The following is a 20,253-nucleotide window of genomic DNA, read 5'->3' on the forward strand; positions in this document are numbered from 1 at the left end:
AGGGAGTGAGTGTACCTTGTGCATGGAGCTCCCTTGTGATTCCAGGGGCTCTAACCCAGGTCCTCATGAGTGGCAAAATGTGCAGTCTACCAGGTGAACTACCTCTTGGTTGCCCCGCCTAATATATATTTTGACACCAGGGTTCTCACTCGGCCTTTGTGCCAGAACTACAAATCCATGGCTCTTGGTGGCCATTTTTCTTACTTTAACTTGACAGGACAGAGAGAAATTGACAGGGAAGTGGAGACAGGGAGAAAGGGAAGACATCTGCAGACCTGCTTCACGAGCAATGAAGCATCCTCCCTGCAGGTGGGGAGCGGGGCCTCGAACCTGGATCGTTCCGCATGGTGATATATGCTCTTAACTGGGTGTGCTACCGTCTGGCCCCTGCTCTAATGCCTAGTATTTTCTGGTGGCAATTGATCATATCAGCTACATATGTACTTTTCTTTCTTGCTTATTTTGGATCAATTAGAGATATAATCAATTTGAGATATAAAGGCAGGGGTAGATAGCATAGTGGTTATACAACACCTAGGCTGACTTAAAAATCTTGAATGGGGGGCAGGGCGGGCGGTAGCGCAGTGGGTTAAGTGCAGGTGGTAGCGCAGTGGGTTAAGTGCAGGTGGCGCAAAGTGCGAGGACCGGCACAAGGATCCCGGTTTGAGCCCCCAGCTCCCCACCTGCAGGGGGGCCACTTCACAAGTGGTGAAGCAGGTCTGCAGCTGTCTTTCTCTCCTCCTCTCTCGATTTCTCTCTGTCCCATCCAAAAGCAGCTATAACGGCAATACCAATAACCACAACAAAGGCAACAAAATGGGAAAGACTAAGCCCTTTAATCCATGAATGTCTTTTCCACTTATTTAGGTCTTTACTTTCTCTTCTCAGTGCTTTGTCATTTCTAGTATACAAGTCTGAATCTTCCTTGGCATTTGTTCTGTTTTTTAAAATTTCACTTTCAGATGGCTTACAATCAGCATATACAAATATAACTGAGTTTTGTCTGAGTTTGACTCCAGTGGTCTTATTGAATTTACTACTCCCAGCAGACTGCACCTGTGTGTCCTCTTTTTCCCGATGGAGTCTGATCTCAGACAGTGACTTCATCCCCCACTGGGTCACTTTTTCACTCCTCCCTCTCTTGAGGTAGAGAGAGAGAGAGATGGAGCACGCACGAGCACGCAGCACCAGAACATCCGCCAGTGCCACAGCGTCTCCTGTGTGGTGCTGGGGCTTGAACCTGGGTTCTGGCATGGCAAAGGATGCCCTCTGTATCTGGCGAGCTACGTCCCCACCTCCCTCACGCATATATTCTTTAGCGCGTGCTCCTCACGTGTCTGGATGCCTTTTATTCCTGTTCCTGTCTAACTGTTCTTGCTAGAACCTCTAGTACTAATGTATGTGGCGTGCTGTGAAATCACAGAGCCAGGCAACGAACAAACACCAAGCACCGGTGATCCAGATGCGGGTGAGGGAGATGCAGCTGCCTGGCAGGAGGAGCCTGCACTGCCCTACTCAGGCTCCAGGTGTCAGCTACACAGGATTCTGGGATTCTCTAAGCTGTACACGTGTTGAACGGCAAGGTGAACATTTCATAAAAAGAGTAAATATTTTACGAGAAACTCTAGGGGTGAAGACTCATCAGAGAAGGTGTTGCATCTGGTTAAGCACACACATTACAGTGCACAAGGATCCAGTTTCAAGCCCTTGCTCCCCACCTGTAGGGGGAAAGCTTTAAGAGTGGTCTCTGTCTCTCTCCCTCCCTTTCTGTCTCCCCCACCCCCTCAATGTCTATCTCTACCCAATAATAAACATCAAGAAATCAAACATTTTAAATGTGTTAAGAAATATTAGTTTTATTTAACCAGTTTTTCACAGCTGAATATTTATTCTATAAAAACTTTACAGATTGTACAGTTTATATATAGAATTCAAACTACTCAACAAAAAAAGTAGGTCCCACAGATGCAAAAAATACTGCACCAACCAATCCAAGGTAAAGGCGGATTTACACTCTGTACAGCTCTCCACACGGTCGGGAGGTGGTCGGTTTTAAGTATAAACTTCAAAACTGTACAAAAATAAGATTTTGACTATTTCATTCTTCATACATTCAATATGATTGCAAGCCTAACTAGTAGTAGGCATCTGTGAACAGGAATCACTCCCACTCCTGGGAAGGAATGTGGAGTCCATGGACACAGGCAGTCTCGGACACCACAACGGCCTCAGTGCGTTGTGCGGACGCCGAGACATGGAACATTGAACGTCCGATAGAAGGTAGTTTTTTTCTTTTCTTTTTTTTAAAAACAAGTTTCAGCATTTAATAGTGTGCCAAAAGAATTTTAACTTATTAAATAAAATATATTCTAAGTGAGCCTAAAAATTACACTTTATAAACATAAAAATACTTTTTTTGGTGTAATACATCAATCAAATCTGCAAATACAAAACCAAAACTGCATATAAAGTCTTTTTTCTCACCCAGCAACAAGAAGCACTTATGTAGTTATTTTTTTTAAAGGGTCAGAAAAACTAATTATTAAAACCTCACTAGGACTACCTTGTAACTTAGGCTGTTCAGTGACTCACTAGTACCACAAACCAAGCTTTCTCTAGAGACCGTGGTTTCTTCACACTAACCGGGTAAGAACTGAACACAATTTGAAAAGGAGAATCCATGGATTCTCAGCGTAGATTCTTAGCATACACGTAATCTGGGGGGTATGCTTGTAAGTGGGGTTTTATCAGAAAATATTTGTCTTAAAAAAAGTAATTCTGACTAGAATTTTCCGGCTCTGAGGTAAGAGTACCTTCTTGGAAAGAAAGGCACGTCTCAGATCTTTGCATCTGGGACAGGGCAGATGAGGCTGGCTAATAGGTCTTTAGAGTCTGTGTTCTAGGAGGACAAAATCAGGAAAAACAGACGTTACTCCAGACTTTTCTGCCACCCCAAGCCAGCAAAATACACTGTTCTTTGTTATACAGTACTAGTCGGGAGACAGAAATCAGAGCTTCAAAGAGCAGCCTAGAGCTCAGTATTACATTTCTATACTTGTGTATAGTGAATATCAAATCATGACGTTTGGGCAAAGGAGTTTTGTAGTTATTTATTTTAAAGTCACAGTACTGAAAAACTCCTTGGTAATAAATAGCTTAGATGTTTCAAGTCCTGCTTCCAAAGCATGAGCAACATGGCGATGTGCTTCAGGCCGCGGGGCCCAGCCTGGCCCCTGAGTGCCGGGCAGGCGGAGCCATCAAAACTCATCTATCTTCCTCTGCAAGTACCTGAGCATCGAGTCCATGCCTTGTGCCGAGCCCCAGATCTTCTTGAGCACCTCACACTCGCGCTCGTTGGCCTGCTCCAGCTCTGTCTTCATGTTGCAGCGCACCAGGGCCTTGGACTCCTCCAGCACCTGTGGACGGCAGAGAACTCAGCGTCGCTCCCCGATGCCCAGCCACGGGGCCGTCGCCACACTGTGCTCAGGGATGCCAGCCACGGCGGGGCTGACACGGGGTGAAGTGCTCTTCACACCACCCACCCGGTCAGTTTGCTACTTTTGATGGGGCTGGGCGTGTTCAGGGTGGGCCTGCAACCTGGCTGTTCTCAGCACTTGGAGGCCTCCTCCAAAGTCGCGCTGGGCCCCAACCTCAACATCACCTCCTGCGATACAGGGTGGAAATGGGACGGCCTTGCAGGTGGGAAACACTCCCTCAAGTCAGCTCAGTGTCAGTAACTAGGGCCGGTTGTGACAAGGATTATGTCAGTTTCTTCCTCCCTTACGGCACCTCGTGGATGGCCCAATGCTCCCATTTTACATTGAGAAAAGGAGAAATCGAGGAAAGAGAGGAGAACGTCTACCAAGTCTCTCCGCTCCTCTGTGGAAGACAGAATGAGCGAGAATACGTACTCTGAGACTGGCACTGCTTTAATGTTCCTCGTAAATATACACAGAAGTACAATCAGCCTATGAACGCACTCCTCCGGTCTCTATCCGGGAGGCGAGCAGACTAGTGTGTCTCGTGTGTCCTACCAAAACCACTGCACCATCGGATTCCCAGGCTCCTCTCGGTCGTGTATGCATGCATGTATGTACCTCTGCTCTTGTACCCACCATCTCTCTCTCTCTGGCTTTCATTCCACAGTTCAGTCATGTTTTCAGGCTGACCCCTGTGTCCCCTCAGATCACCGCCGTCCCAGACAGAGATACAGGAGTCCAGGGAACAAGGGAAAAACTTTAGCTTGGGAATATTTCCTTTGGTTTGATTCAACTGAACACTATTTTGAGTGGAGTTTACACAAGATTCTCCTCAAAACAAAACCATCTCAGGAGTCAGGTGGTAGGTAGTGCAATGGGTTAAGCGCACATGGCTCGAACGGGCATAAGGATCCCGGTTCGAGCCCCCTGGCTCCCCACCTGCAGGGGAGTTGCTTCACAGGCAGTGAAGCAGGTCTGCAGGTGTCTCTTTCTCTCCCCCTTTCTGTCTTCCCCTCCTCTCTCGATTTCTCTCTCTGTCCTATCCAAGAATGAACGACATCAATAGTAACAACTACAACGGCAATAAAAATAACAAGGGCAACAAAAGGAAAAATAATAGTAATAAAAAAAAACCCCCATCTCAGAGCCGGTAGTTCGCATCTGGGTAAATGCACACTTCACTATGCACAAGAAAGACCCCAGGTTCGAGTCCCCGCTCCCCATCTGCAGAAAGGAAGCTTCGTGAGGGGGGAACAGTGTTGCAGGGGTCTCTCCTCCATCTCTCCCTCCCCTCTCAATTTCTCTGTCCTATCAAATAAAAATAAACTTAACTAAAAAACAAAACATCTCACCATATAATCTGTCAAATGCAATGTGTTGGCAGGACTGAGTGCTGGCCAGCACATACTTAGTGGGGCTGGGTGGTGGCACACCTGGCTGAGCACACCTGGTTACAGTGCACAAGGACCCAGGTTCAAGCCCCTGGCCCCCACCTGCAGAGGGAAAGCTTCACAAGTGGTGAAGCAGGGCTGCAGGTGTCTATCTTCCCCCTTCCCTCTCGATTTCTGGCTGTCTCTAGCCAATAAAAAATAAAGATAATTAAAAAAAAAAAGGAACTTAAGTATTTAGTGTTGGGGACTGGGTGGTGCTGCAGTGGGTGACGGGCACATGTCATCATGGGCAAGGACCCAGCAGGTTCAAGCCCTCCCCAACCTGTAGAGGGACGCTTCACGAGCAGTGAAACAGGTGTGCAGGTGTCTGTATTTCTCTCTCTTCTTCCTCCTCTGTCTCCTTTTTTTCCCCCAGTATCTATTTATATATTTATTTTGATTTACAAGAGAGAGAGGAGGAGAGAGAGAGAGAGAGAGAGAGAATTAGAGCATCACTCTGGCACATGTGCTACTGGGGTCTGAACAAAGGACCTCATGCTTGCGAGTCCGCTGCTTTGCCCACTGTGCCGCCCTCTCGGCTACTCTCTCTTCTCCTCAGCTTCCCCATCCTTCTCCATTTCTCCCTGTCCTGTCAAAAAGATGCCGTGGGCGGTGGACTCATAGTGCTGGCATGGTGCCCCAGTGACAACCCTGGTGGCAAAAAACCAAAAACAAACAAAACCCCAGAACACCTAAACTTGTTTTTCTTCCTCCCTTCCTCAATCTCTCTCTCTCTCTCTCTCTCTCTCTCTCTCTCTGCCTCCAGGGTTACTGCTGGGGCTCGGTGCCCGCACTATGAATCCACTGCTCCTGGAGCCATTTTTCCCCTTTTGTCGCTCTTGTCGTTGTTGGATAGGACAGAGAGAAATGGAGCGAAGAGGGGGACAGAGAGGGGGAGAGAAAGACAGACACCTGCAGACTTGCTTTACTGCCTGTGAAGTGACTCCCTGCAGGTGGGGAGCCGGGGGCTCGAACCGGGATCCTTATGCTGGTCCTTGAGCTCTGTGCCATGTGCGCTTACCCGGGCCCCTAAACTTGTTTTTCTTACATTAAAAATATTTTACTTGATTTTTAATGAAAGAGGATAAAAGGGAAAGGCACAGAAAGACTAGAGCACTGCTTAGTTCTGGCTTACAGTGCTGCTGGGGACAGGAGCCACATGCATGAGTCACTTTGCATAATAACCATTATGCTGTTCCCCCAGTCAGCTGTACATTTTATTTATTTTTTAAATTTCTTTATGGGAGATTAATGTTTACAGTCGACAGTGAATACAATAGTTTGTACATGCATAACATTTCCCAGTTTTCCACACAACAATTCAACCCCTGCTAGGTCCTCTGTCATCTTGTTCCAGGACCACCCCCCACCCCCACCCCCAGTCCTTTACTCTGGTGCAGTACACCAAGCCCAGTCCAGTTCTGCTTAGTTAAACTGACTTTTTAGGGCTAGGTGGTGGCATGCCCAGTCAGATGCATGTTATTATGCTCAACGACCGGGGTTCCTGCTCCCCCACCTACAGAAGAGAAGCTTCACAAGTGGAGAAGCAGGTCTGCAGGTATGTCTTTCTCTCTCCCTCTCCCCTGTCTCTCTAGACTTCTTCCTACTAAGAAAGACAGTATTTCACTGAGGGGACAAAATGAACACGTGACTATATAAAAGGGCTTTGGAAGTTGGTCGGAGCTCTTTAACTGGGTGTGTTTCTATGGACTGACAGGACACTTTCAAGTTAAAAGGTCCGTGTCCCAAAGGGCAGCAGAGCGAGGCAGAGCCGAGCAGTCTGAGGGAGGTGGCTGTGCGGGGGAGGACCTTCATGCCTGAGGCAAAGGACACTGCATACACACAGTCACGCGAGACTTACGACTGGATTACACGAGGCCAGCTCCTTGATCCGAACCATGACTTCCTGGGTGAAGGTCCCCGGCCAGAACACCTGGGACACCAGGCCTTTGCCGCACGCTTCCTGCGCCGTGAGTTTCCGCCCACTGAGCAGCATCTCGTTTGCCTGCAAGGAAGAGACGAGAAGGGTGTCAGCGGGAGGGAGAGGGAGGCACATGACCCGATCCAACGTTCACCCCAAAAGTCAAACCGGTGCAGCATCAACCTTGCAAAGAGCATTCAAGCTGGCATACAAAAAGTCATGCACAAACCAGCAGATTTCGGGGGGGGAGGGGGACAAAACATACGAGGCTTATCTCATAATAAGGTCAGTCTGCTATCTGAAGTTGGTGGCGCGGCCTTCTACTCCCCTACACGGAGCATCTCCACGCATGAGCTTAGTTTGAATAACCAGAACGCTGGTTTCTGACTGAACAGTTTTTTGATTAAAAGATTTATTAGTGATTTAATATTGATTTACAAAAAATCATGGGGAAACAGGTACAATTCTCCACTTTCGCCACCACCAGAGTTCTGTGTCCCCACCCCCTGGACTGGACACTAGTGGTCCTGACAAGCTCACAGATGCGGGCTGAGTACCAGAGTACTGCTCAGCTCTGCCGTACGGCGGTAAGGGGGAATCAAACCTGGGACTTTGGCGCCTCAGGCAGGAGAATCTCTCTGCATGAGCATTATGCTATCTACCCCCGCCCTGACTATTATTTCTATAACCATCGGCGTTTATATATATTGGCCCATCTCCTTCCTTCCTTCCTTTTTTTTTTTTTTTTGCTGCCAGGGTTATACTGGGGCTGGGTGCCTGAACCACGAATCCACTGCTCCTGGAGACTCCCCCCTGCCCTTTTTTTGTTGCCTTCGTATTATTTTTTTTAAATCATTGTTGTTATTTTTGATGTCGTCGTTGTTGGATAGGGCACAGAGAAATGGAGAGAGGTGGGGAAGACAGAGGGGGGAGAGGAAGACAGACACCTGCAGACCTGCTTTACCGCCTGTGAAGTGACTCCCCTGCAGGTGGGGAGCCGGGATCCTTGTGTGGGTCCTAGCACTTTGCACTATGTGCGCTTAACCCTGTGTGCCACTGCCCGGCCCCTTATTTGCCCATTTTGCTACGGCCCTGCCTTGTCTTTCTAAGTCACACCTGCTATTCTGAGAGTCCTCCCCCCACCCCCAGCCCCTTTGCTCCTCTTCTCTCTCCAGGTCCTGGAGGTCAGGACCCTCTGGTCATCCTTCCCTAACATTCACCTCTCTGAAAGTATGAACCAAAATTCTTTATGGGGTGCGGCAGATCTAAGGTGCAAACCTGTCATGTTAGGGATCTGGACCATTGTGGGACTACTTACTACATGGCACCTTCTGTATCTGAGAGGCCAAGGATGACATTTCTGTATGCGGACAAGTTTCCGAGGTGATGTTTCTATTGGAGTGTAAGCTGTAGCGCCATTTTATCACTTGGACGTCTACGAAGCCTGACTGCCTCCAACATGGCTACTAACGAATCCCAGCCTGCCCGGGAGGGCCGTGTACAGGGACCAGTTACCTCAGCTATTTCGCGTGACCTGATGGAGGACACTAACATCTGCTTCTGCTTAAAAACGAGAAACATGTCAGGTGGTGGTGCACCTGGTTAAGTGCTCAAACTACAACACCAAGGACCCGAGTTCAAGCCCCCCCCGGTGGTGAAGCAGAGCTGCAGGTGTCTCTCCGTCTCTTTCTTACCTCTCTCCCCAATCCCCTCTCAACTTCTCTGCCTTTATCCATTAATAAATAAAATGATCAAGATAATAAAACTAGGAACTTATCTAAGAGAACAATGTTCTGTGGCGACACTTTTGTTTGTCCTTTATCAACTGAAGTCTCTGAGAATCATAGAGCTTTAGGGGCTCAGACAAATCTCTACTTTCCCGAGATACACCTCACTCTCCAGACGACCAAAGGAACAGGCTCAGCGAGCAGGGTGCTCACGAGGAGGGAGCTGCTCAGATAACAGGCGGCCTCTGAGACAGCTGGGTCCTGGGCACACTCGGAGGTGCTGCTCCCTCCTCACTCCTGACCCACCACACGCAGGGGGCATCTGGATGTGTCTCTGCATAGCCCCAGCAGCTGCTGGCCGTGGGGTATCTGGAGACCAAGGTCGGTGGGGCAGTGCCAGCTCGAGAGGCCCCAGACCCAATGTATTACTGTGTCTCCGGCAGCAAGGACATGGGGGCTGAGGTGTCTCGGCAGCATGGCACCTGGGGCCTCCGGGCTGCTGCTGTTCTCGAGGACCAGATGCGAGCGCGTCGGGACGAGCCCGAGAGAGAGGCCAGGGGCTCTGTTCAGGGCAGTGTGCCAGTGGTCTTGGTGCAGGGACATGAGCTGGGAGCGATGGTGTCTAGTGAGGGCACACACACTTCCTCACTGCACTGCACTGCTCCTCACGGAACATCCAGGAGGAGAGAGGCCCCTGGGACCGAGAGGCGCTGCCACACAAATGAAGAAGCAGGCGTGAAAGGCATCGGGCAACTGTGATGGAGCTGAGGCTCCCCAGAGGTCCTGCTGCCCACTGACTGGCAGTGCCGTTGGCATCGGCTCTTGGGGAATGCCCTCTACTGCAGGGCCGCTACCCAGCATACAACAGTCCTCACAGCGAGTGCACACTCAGTGGGACCTGAGGAGGAGACCTTGGTGCACCCGTGACAGGCCCCAGATGAAATGGGCTCCCAAGAGCTGGCTGGACGTTACAGTGAACTTTCGTGAAGAGATTTTTCTCCTTTTAAGATAGAGACAGAAGGGAGTCGGGTGGTAGCACAGCGGGTTGAGCGCATATGGCATGAAGCACAAGGACCGGCGTAAGGATCCTGGTTCGAGCCCCCGGCTCCCCACCTGCAGGGGAGTCGCTTCACAAGTGGAGAAGCAGGTGCAGGTGTCTTATCTTTCTCTTCCCCTCTGTCTTCCCCATCCCTCTCCATTCTCTCTGTCCTTTCTAACAACGATGACATTAACAACAACAACAACTACAACCATAAAAAACAAGGGCAACAAAAGGGAAAATAAATAAATATAAAAAAAGTTAAGATAGAGACAGAGAAGTAGAGGCAGCGGGGGCTGGGTTACACAGGGAAAGCAGTATACTACCCAAGCGAGCTGCTCTGCGGGTGCTGGACTTACAAACTAGGTACTTCCTATGAAATCTCCAGTGCTAATTATGCAGAAAAACAGATTCCTTATTGAATGAGGTCCTTCTCTGATGCAAAAGCAGTGTTCTAAAAAATTCTATGAACCGAAACATGGAAACCCATGACTTTCTGAATAACAGGAGTCAGTGGATGTGACTAAATCACCAGGACATGGGACAGAAACTCCCACAGAATGACACCAAAACAGACAAACCAAAGCTGGCGATCAGGCCAGACTTCAAGTCTTCTAGAATTTTTTCCTTCTTTGCAGAGTGGTACTTACAGATGCTCCGCCCATAATCTTAGGAAACATCACAGTGGAACAGCCGTCTGGACTCTGTCCAAAGGTTGTATATGGAGTTTGAAACCAAGCCTTCTCGTTGGCCCAAACTACGTCACAAAGGGGCAGAATGGATGCTCCGAGTCCAATGGCTGGGCCGTTTACGGCTACAATAATGGGCTTCTTAAACTGGATGAAAGTATTCACAAAGTTCCTACAATAACAACAACAACAAAACAAACAAACAAGTAGCTATTATTGTTATGTTAGGGGTCAACTTACATCAACAAAGTCTCCCAAGAGCTTCCCCAGCATTGACCTACCAGGGGTTATGTACCATATATTAGGAGGCCAGGCTGTTAAGATCACAAGGACAACAGAGGTGGTTTCTGTGTCTGCAGCTGGCACTTAGGTCCTACAGTCAGTGTCTCCATCTCATCCCTTCATCCTTTTAGGGCACTAAGGGGCCCAAACGTGCTCTGGATATAAGATGAGCAACCCAGAAGCCCTCCTAGGGAAAACACAGCAGACTGGGATACCGGGCTGCAGGATGTCGATACGGGGAAGGCGGCTTGGGTCTGGACACACTGCGCATTACCGACTGATCATACTTGGAAATAAAAGGTTGTTCCCTAATCTGACACAGAACTGGACGAAGGGACGTAGGATGCAGAGAAAAGGAGCTCAGAGAAAGGCTCACGCGTGAGAACTCTCGAGAGATGAGCAAGCCGTGCAGCCACTTGCCCGTGTCTGGGTTTTGTCGTGGGCGGCTGAGTACAGCTGCAGCAGGAGTTCTGAGGGTCCTGAGATCGGGCAGGGCAGCTTTCCTACGGAAGCTGTGGATTTTTATAAAAGGAAACCAGGCGCTATTTTTGGGTTTTTAGGCTCATGCTGGAAAAGTGGCTGCTTTTCAGTGTCGGGGAGGCTGGTGCCACACCGCACTGGGGTGTGCGGCTTCCTCTAGCTAGCGTCATCTGATTCTGTGCTTGGAGGTTGCTTCTCATTATGATTTAACATGGTGAAGAAATGGACAAACACATACCAGAACAACTACAATTAATCCTTTGAAGACTGTCTCAGTTTAGGTCACCATTATAGAGTTCTCAGTAATTCTAAATCCAATCTCCATCATCTTTGGGACAAAAATGTAACAACCCGAGTGTTCTCTGGAATCCAGAAATTTAAGTCACATCGATCTCTCTTGATAATCTTTAAAAATCACGACTTAAGACTTCAGACTGTGTCCAGAGACTTCAGGTGTGGAATGACAACCCTTCAGCTTCATCACTCGGGTGAGACCTTTCCTTTCATAGTATTCTCTAATTCCATTCCAGGTGGTCCACTCCCCAATAAAGTCCCCAAACAGAGATATAGTCCAGGTCCCCTGAGACAGAGCATATGTTCACACGTGCCCATAAACCAGGGAAAAATATATACCTGAAAGCTGAAATACACAAAAGCCTGCAGGGAGTAGCCCCCAACACTTCATCTGCACTATTCCAGCCTTTAAGTCCATGGTCATTCAACAATTTGTTTGGCTTTGTATGTTAACTCTCTTTTCAGCCACCAGGTTCCGGATGCCAGCATGATGCCAACCAGACTTCCCTGGACAGACGACCCCACCAACGTGTACTGGAGCTCCACTTCCCCAGAGACCCACCCTACTAGGGAAAGAGAGAGGCAAGACTGGGAGTATGGACCGACCAGTCAACGCCCAGGTTGAGCGGGGAAGCAATTACAGAAGCCAGACCTTCCACCTTCTGCATCCCACAATGACCCTGGGTCCATGCTCCCAGAGGGATAGAGAATGGGAAAGCTATCAGGGGAGGGGATGGGATATGGAGATCGGGTGGTGGGAATTGTGTGGAACTGTACCCTCTTATCCTATGGTTTTGTTAATGTCTCCTTTCTTAAATTAAAAAAAAAAAAAAATCACGACTTAGTTGGGAGTCGGGTGGTAGCACAGTGGGTTAAGTGCACGTGGCACAAAGCGCAAGGCCCGGCATGGCATAAGGATCCCAGTTTGAGCCCCCGGCTCCCCACCTGCAGGGGGGCTGCCTCACGGGTGGTGAAGCAGGCCTGCAGGTGTCTATCTTTCTCTCCTCCTCCTCTCCCATTTCTCTCTGTCTTATCCAACAACGATGACATTAACAATAATAACTACAATAATAATTAAAAAAAAAAACCCAAGGGCAACAAAAGGGAATAAATAAATAATTTTAAAAAACCACGATTTAGGCAACTTAGAGAGAGTTCCTCTACCCTAAAGCTGTCATGAGGGCTCACGTATTTTTTGAAGGGCAAGTTTTAAGTAAAAGTAATTGTCACATGAGGTTACTTCAACTGTGCCACCTGTTTTGGATCAACGGCACATGATGAGCGTAACAGTTTCTATGCTCTGTTGCTGATGCAATTTGAAAGGTCCCATCCTATGAATTGTCTCCATGATCTAAAACATGTTTCAGACATGGGCCCCAGGTCCACTGGGGTAGGTAGCTCCTCTCATCTGTCCCCTACCAGGACTAACCACATCTGGAAACCAGGAAAAGGATGGCAGGTTAATGAGAAAAAAAAAAATAAATAACCAGAATAGTCTACGAAAGAATTATACAGAAAAATGGCAAAATGAATTACTAACTGTGCAACAGTGTTCTGTCTTAATAGGCTGGAGAAACTGTTGTCCAGCTGGAATAAAGCCATGACCTGGTCCTTCTACAGGGTGAAGGCAGATGACAACAATGAGCATGGGTCACTGGGAGAGTCAAACACAAAGCCAAAACCTGCATCTATGTGCTTCTTGGTATATTTACCAAGAACTTCCCAGGACCAGAGCCACGCGAGCTGCCCTCTCATGCCACCACCAGACTCGTGGAGACACGAAGGACTGAAGTCCTCAGGGCAGTACCCAGCATCACGGGAGGGCAGAGCCTGCATCTGTTGGACCTCATAAAGCAGATCCATTTTAGAACTTAACCCCCAAATACATGAGAGCACAGATCTGCTTAGTGTAACACACTGAGTTCAAATCGCAGCTGCCTCTTAATTATCCGTGAATTGATGCTAAAGGTGTTGTCGGGTACTGGCCAGGCAGGGAAGAAGTATCTGCCACAAAATTAGTTTTACAAGACTTAAGATAAAAGAAAACCTGCATACCCTAGGATCTTTTGTAAAGCATTTAGTATTTCACTGACATCACCCACACCTCAGAAGAGCCGAATAGAACGGCATTTGTTTGGGGAAGACAAGGCCGGGGCATACACATTAGCAGGTGGCTCTGTCCAGTATATATTACTACAATTAATCTACAGACGACTTGTCATTAGTAATCTTGATAAAGGGACAAGCAGCAGAGGACATCCATCAGACGCTCTGGTGTTTAAACCTGATTTTATGTCCTACTTTTCTTCTGCAACCTGCTACAATGGTGTCTTGGTCCCAAAGTTTTAAGGAATTCAAGACACCACAGAAATAAAAGTACACACAGCAATTTAATCCAATGTCTGTAAGCAAATCTTCGACGCGCGGAATTAACTTAAATGCAAATGAACAAGAAACAAGAGTAAAGGTTAAGCGAATCCAGTGTAACTTTTTCTGATCCTGACAGAGTACTTACAGAAAATTTCAACCCCATGACAAATTTCAACCCCATGACAAAAATATGTCTCCAGGGAGTCGGGCTGTAGCGCAGCGGGTTAAGCGCAGGTGTCGCAAAGCACAAGGACCGGCATAAGGATCCCGGTTTGAACCCCGGCTCCCCACCTGCAGGGGAGTCGCTTCACAGGCGGTGAAGCAGGTCTGCAGGTGTCTGTCTTTCTCTCCCCCTCTCTGTCTTCCCCTCCTCTCTCCATTTCTCTCTGTCCTATCCAACATCGACGACAACAATAATAACTACAACAATAGGGAATAAATAAATATTTTTTTTAAAAAAGGAAAATATGTCTCCAGAATCTAGAGGGCTTTGCTAGAGCAGGATTTCGCTTCCCGCAGAATGCCAAAACAACTTTGTGTGAGATGGGAGTATGGAGCAGAGGGAAAATTAAAGCTGCCTAAGAGCTGAACAAGTGAGGCCTCTCCATTTCCTTTTCCTAACCCCAAGAGCTCAAACTGTAGCCTCAAGGGCGCCCAACAAGAAGGGCCGCGTGAGGGTGGAGACGCCAGGAGAGGAGCAGAGCTTCGTGCGACAGAAGTGCCAGGGGAGTGCCAGGGGAGCGCCAGGGGAGTGCCAGGGCAGGAACTTGGCAGTTGGCTGCCAAACCCTATTTCGTCCTCAGAGCACGGCCCAATCACGGTAGCTGTGCGGCAATCACAGATAATAAGTTACTACCTGAGATCTACTGATTAGATTAGATTTAAAAAAAAAGGCAAAGGGCTAATAGATTAAGGAATAGATAATATTCCCTGTATGTATGCCAACAGGCGGTGAGAAAAGTGTATTATGTGAAATGTACTGAGCGGGTCGAGGTGGTGCAGTGGTTAGAGCACTGGATTTGGAAGCATGACGCCCTGACCGTGTCCCTGGCACTGCACGTGATGCTGTCTGTTTCCCAGGATTCTTCTAGAGGCTTTCCTACTCCCATCCCAGCCCCCCAGTCAATTTATTTAATTTTCATTGTTTTATTATCTTTTATTCTTGGCTAGGGACAGCCAGAAACTGAGAGGGAAGGAGGAGACAGAGACACCTGCAGCACTGCTTCACCACTCGTGAAGCTTTCCTCCTGCAGGTGGGGACTGGGGGCTTGACCCTGGGTCATCGTGCATCGTAACATGTGTGCACCACCACCCCTCTCTCCTGTCAATTTACAGAGGATCTCAGCCATTCAGAGCCTAGGAATTAAAAGTAGTTTGACTTCACCTCTCCAAGCATCTGGGAATTCTGGAGAAGATCCAACCAACTTTTGCCAGGGGGAGTGTGTCTGGGGGATTTGGAAGACTGCACCTCTTAAGTTTTCAGCCTTCTGTGAAATAAGGCAAGCAAAGAAGATCCTGAGGGCAGTCTTGTGGGATAATTTTAGGACAGTGTCTAGGATGGCACAATGGTCTATTTGGATACTGGAGTTAATCATTTAGTTAAGTAGTTAAATTGATCTTTCAAAAATTCAGTTCTTTAATGACACACAATGCTTAGGGTGAAAAGCAAGGGATCAGAATAAAGTGTTTTTAATATGCTCATAGTATAGTGAGGTGGCTTATGGAAAGGTTTTTGCATTGTTATGACAGTGGAAAATCAAAAAACAGGAAACAAATATCTATAGTCAAACTGTTACAGGGGAAAAAAAAAGCAAGATGAAACAATACAATCTCATTTAACAGAAATAAAAATTAAGCTGTGTTACTTATGTATCTGAAAACCATATTTGCAAATATAGATAATGGTTGGGGAAATTATATAAGTGAATGGTATATAGCCAGGACCAGGGTGGGAGGGGTGGAGAGTGAGAGAAAGGGAAGTGTGCGTGCGTGCGATGTGAAACACGTGCTCTACCACTGAGTTATGTCCCTGGCTAGGGAACTTTCCTTCTTACTCTGTATGCCTACTTTTATGTGTGTTTGGAACCTGAGATAACTTGAAACTAGCCGCCCCAAAGCCTCGCCAACTGGTTTTAAATTGAAGCAGGTGCAAAGGTCTGATGGGAAAGAGCGCACATCCTTCTTCAAGGGCTGTAGACAGCGCACACTCGCAGTACAAATGAAGGAAACTGTGTGTTTCGACCATCACAACAGTCTCTGAACCCTCACCGAGCTGCAGCCAACCTGGAAACCAGTGATTCGCTCTAGGCACGTAGTAATTTATTCCCGGTTTGCAAAGACTGGTGATGTATTCCTTTCGCTGCCGGTGTCTCTGGGTGTGCGTGGGGGGTGTACATTTCATTCATCAGGCCGTTACAGACCGTCCCATCAGGGGCTGGAGCACGAGGAGGGAAGGCTGACAGCCACATTCACAGATCACCACGGGGCCTACCTGATTGCTTCGGCCATCTTAGCGCTTTCTCGTTTCCTGTCGTCTGTCAGCCGCCGTATGAAATAGATGAAGTCCAGGCCGCAGCAGAAGACGCTGCCCACCGCGCTAAGCAGCACCAGCTTGCTGTCGTCAGCGGCTGCGGTGCTGAGGGCACTCTGCACTTCCTTCATCACCTGCAAGTCACCAGGGGTTAAAGTGGGGAGAGCAGCTCCGACACAGGCCCCCAGCCTTTTATTACTGAGCATCCGGATACAAGACATTTGTAGTGCTGTGGTTCCCTACCTTCACTGGCATTTAAATGAGCTCGTACATTTTATGGCCTCGACTACCACAGACTAGGGAGGCGAGGGACAGAGGGTGATGGCCCCACTAATGATCAGGAGGGATCATTTGGCACCTGTGTTGGCTGACCCACTATTCTAGCCCCAGGGGCTCTCGCAAGAGAGACATATGCCACACATCTCCTTGGTGTTTCTCACAGTTTGGACAGCAGGTGGCACATCCAACCAGTTGAAAGAAACTGGTTCAGTTCTCTGTCTCCTTGTCCCTTCCCGCTGAGAAATCTTAAATAAAAACCAAACAAAAACCCAGCCTACCACACCTGGGACTGAAACCCAGACAAGTTGGTGCTTAGGTGTCGTGAACACGAGTGTAGCAGCGCAGGACAGCTGGTCCAGAAGGCACACAGCACTGACAAAGGCCTCTGTGAAGCTCCACAGATAGCCAGTGAAGGGCTCTGCAGTTCACGACTGTGCAGGAGGGACCTGGACTGGTCTGTCCCAAGACTCTCGCTGACAGACAGACTTTGTCAGTGTGGCTTTCTTTTAATGGCCGGGGGAAGGCCCTAACAACTGCTAGAAGTTAAGCTTTAACTACAGTGCAGGTTCCAACCCTTCTGATTCTCGAAACTTCACAGAGTTACTTTTGAACCACTGCAATAAGCAGTCTCCCTTGCTCCTTGAGAACAAGCAGCACTTGGTCAGCAGAGATGCCTGGGGACACCCGAGTGGCTGAAGTTCCGTGACAACGCTGCAGGTTGACTAGAAATGATGGTGGGCTATTCTGAATGGGCATTTCCAGCCTATCTGAGCAAGAACCCTCCAAGAATCTGCTGGAAACTCTGGCTAGGCAGGTGCACACACATTAACAGGGGACTTCCGGGACGCTCCCTGAGGGGTCAAAGAATGCAGAGGCACAACACCCAGCCCCTTAGTCAGATCTCTGGTCCCCACCATGAGAGTGCAGAAAGACATGCATCCTGTCCCAACTACCCTACCTCTGCATCCTAGCGGGGCGGGGTGGGGGCTTGTGAGACCTCTCAGGAGACTCAGAAAGAGCACAGAGGAGTGCCAACTGGGCCAAGCAGGGCTAGGAAGCAAGAGAGTGAGGAGTGGGAACTCAGCCCCAGCCCAGGAACGACTCTCACCTCTGGATTTAGAGAATTATTCTCTGAGGATTTGGTTGATAGCAAGATGTGGGTGAAGCCGTCCTGCTTCCTGACAACAATATCTCTGTATCGGTAGGCGCTTTCTGTTTGCCTCACACTGAAACGCAACCGCTTGTCAAAAGGCTGGTCTCTTCTGTCATCAATAAATTTCCTTTTCCCGGCTGTCACTCCTGTGACCGATGTCTGTAAGTTGGCTGTCCCGTTGGCTGTCAATGCGTCCATAAATGGAGATGCACCTGTCAAGAGTTTGGAACCACAGTGGCTGTGAGGTTCTGCTGCTCTCTCATTCCCCAGTGTTGTCTCTGAAATGCTCAGTACAAATATAGCATCCAAAGCATTAGTGCAGGAATGGGAACTTCAGACCCTTTAAAAAGTTCTCTCTTAAAGGTGTTTTGCTTTCCTTCAAAGAAATGCTCCTCTTTTCTTGCCTAAGAAATAAAGATGGAAAAGAACTACCTGAAAGAAGTTATGAAATCTGAGATTTCTCAAGGATTAAAAGATAACAGATCTCATAAAGAGTACCTATTCTAGATTTGACAAGGTGGCGGGAAAGAAAGGGAATTAGTTGAAGCAAATCTATTATTAGAGCTAGGGATGGCTGCCTTGGTTGAAAATTCTTTCTCTGAATGCAAGGCTGACTGGCGGACACACCAGGCACCGCAGACCCACGATGAGGCTGTACCACCCAATGGGGCCATGACCAGGCCTTCCGTCATTACCAGGCTGCTGCAATCTCTCCTGCTACTTTTTTCTTCCCATCAGTTCCCGGACATCAACCCGGTTTACAGTTTTTCAGTCAGTCTTTAGGCTAGGGTCTCATGAATGTAACATTGCCACCATAATCAAGTGCTTGACTTCACACTTTCCTAGTGACAGAGATATGGTGGGGTAAGAATTCAAGTATTAAGGTAAAGGATTAGCCTCCTGACTTAGAGCGGACATCGCAGAGAAATCAAGTAATTTTGGTAAAGCGATAGAAATCATTTTAGTCAAATATCAACGTTTCTCCTGTGCCTTATTAAAAACACAAATGGTTGTACGCCAGACAGAGAGAGCACTGTCCTGTCTTGCTTTTATTCATCTGACAGGATCTTTGAAACAGGCTCCTTACTTTTTTGGTCCAGCAAATGGGTGCTCTAGAATTCATTTTACTATTCACACTGCCAATAAACACTGTATATTTTGTTGTTGTTTTTTTCCTTTTTTTTTTTCTTTATTTGTTGGATAGAGACAGTCAGAAATTGAGAGGGAAGGGGGTGGTAGAGAGGGAGAGAGACAGAGAGACACCTGCAGTCCTGCTTCACCACTTGTGAAGCTTTCCCCCTGCAGGTGGGGACCGGGGGCTCGAACCTGGGTCCTTGTGCACTGTAGCATGTGCGCTCAACCAGGTGTGCCACCACCCGGCCCCGTTGTTGTTTTTTACCAGAGCACTGCATGGCTCTGGCTCATCATGGTGGTACAGGAGACTGAACTAGGGACTTTAGGAACCTCAGGTATGAGAGTTATGTGTAGCCATTACAGTATCTCCTTCAGTGCTTTAAAAACTTACTTTTATTATAACTTTGGATACACCAAGTCAAAGGCAGCAGAGCAGCTCTTTCTCCTTTTCCTTCTCTTCCTTCCTCTTTTCTCTCTTTCTACTGCTCCACTCTGGCTTATGGTGGTGCAGAGGATTGAACGTGCGACTCTGAAGCCTCAGGCAAGAGTCTCTTTGCATAACCATTACACTATGTACCCCCGCCCTAGGATCACTTTCTAGGAGATTTATAACCTGAAATACTCCAGCTGCACAGATATTTGATGTTTCTTTGCAGGGGGCTGCCAATAGCAGAGATCCTTCTTTGAAGACTCAAGCTGCCCCACCAGATTAATCTATATGAAAATTGTCTTCTGATACCTTTCACACTTGAAAAATCCTCTCTACGGATTGAATCAGAAAAAAAGGGGGCAATGATGTATAAATGTGGACAGATAGTTGCAGAGATGATGGGTTGGCCCATGTCTACAACCTTAGTGGAACTGTGGTGGCTTGCAGTGGGGAGACTGAAGATTCAGAACTCTGGTGGTGGGGATGGTGTGGATTTAACCCCTGCTGACATGTAATTTTGTAAAATGAAGATAATAACAAACAAACAAAACCCTCTCTACTTTCCTCGTCTTGGTCTCTCCCCTTCATCCTCATGCCGGCACAGCCTCACAAGGACCGACACTTGCCGGCTACACCTTCCCTATTCTTTAGCCGCCCACTTCACTACAGCTGGAGCCAACAATCTGCCGGAGTACAGAGAAATGGATCCTAGATGCTTCGGAGCCACTGAACAGGCACTCGGGAGAAATACATCCACACGTCTGAAGCTATGGGGGTGGGGTGGAGAAAGAGAGATTTGGTTTTGTGCCTGGAAGTCATTCAGGTAAAGATGTTCCAGAGCTCAGTCATGGCACAGGAGAGGGCAGGGACACAGCTAAGCATCTGGCACTGGTGTGCAGAAATGAGGGGTGACTGAGGGAGGAACTTCAAAGGACGAGTGTGAACCTGTGTAAGCAGGAAAGTAGTAACTGAATTCCAAAAGAAAGGAAAGGACATCCAGAGACTGAGCACCTGTC

At 48.0% G+C, this 20,253-nt stretch overlaps 1 protein-coding gene across 5 annotated transcripts in view; it reads right to left on the minus strand.

Moving 5' to 3' along the window:
- Positions 1 to 1,829: 1,829 nt before the first annotated feature.
- CDYL (chromodomain Y like) overlaps positions 1,830 to 20,253 on the minus strand; it is a 220,922-nt gene continuing 202,498 nt past the window's right edge. For all 5 annotated transcript variants that reach the window (XM_060188752.1, XM_060188751.1, XM_060188750.1 and 2 more), the window contains 5 exons: positions 17,629 to 17,885; positions 16,203 to 16,375; positions 10,247 to 10,457; positions 6,771 to 6,914; positions 1,830 to 3,416 (listed from right to left, as the gene is read on the minus strand). In XM_060188752.1, the coding sequence (XP_060044735.1) occupies positions 3,258 to 3,416; positions 6,771 to 6,914; positions 10,247 to 10,457; positions 16,203 to 16,375; positions 17,629 to 17,885 (944 nt within the window). In that variant the 3' untranslated portion in view covers positions 1,830 to 3,257. The remainder of the gene's footprint in view (positions 3,417 to 6,770; positions 6,915 to 10,246; positions 10,458 to 16,202; positions 16,376 to 17,628; positions 17,886 to 20,253) is intronic.

Source organism: Erinaceus europaeus, chromosome 4 (genome assembly GCF_950295315.1).
Source record: "Erinaceus europaeus chromosome 4, mEriEur2.1, whole genome shotgun sequence".
Taxonomy (NCBI): Eukaryota; Metazoa; Chordata; class Mammalia; order Eulipotyphla; family Erinaceidae; genus Erinaceus; species Erinaceus europaeus.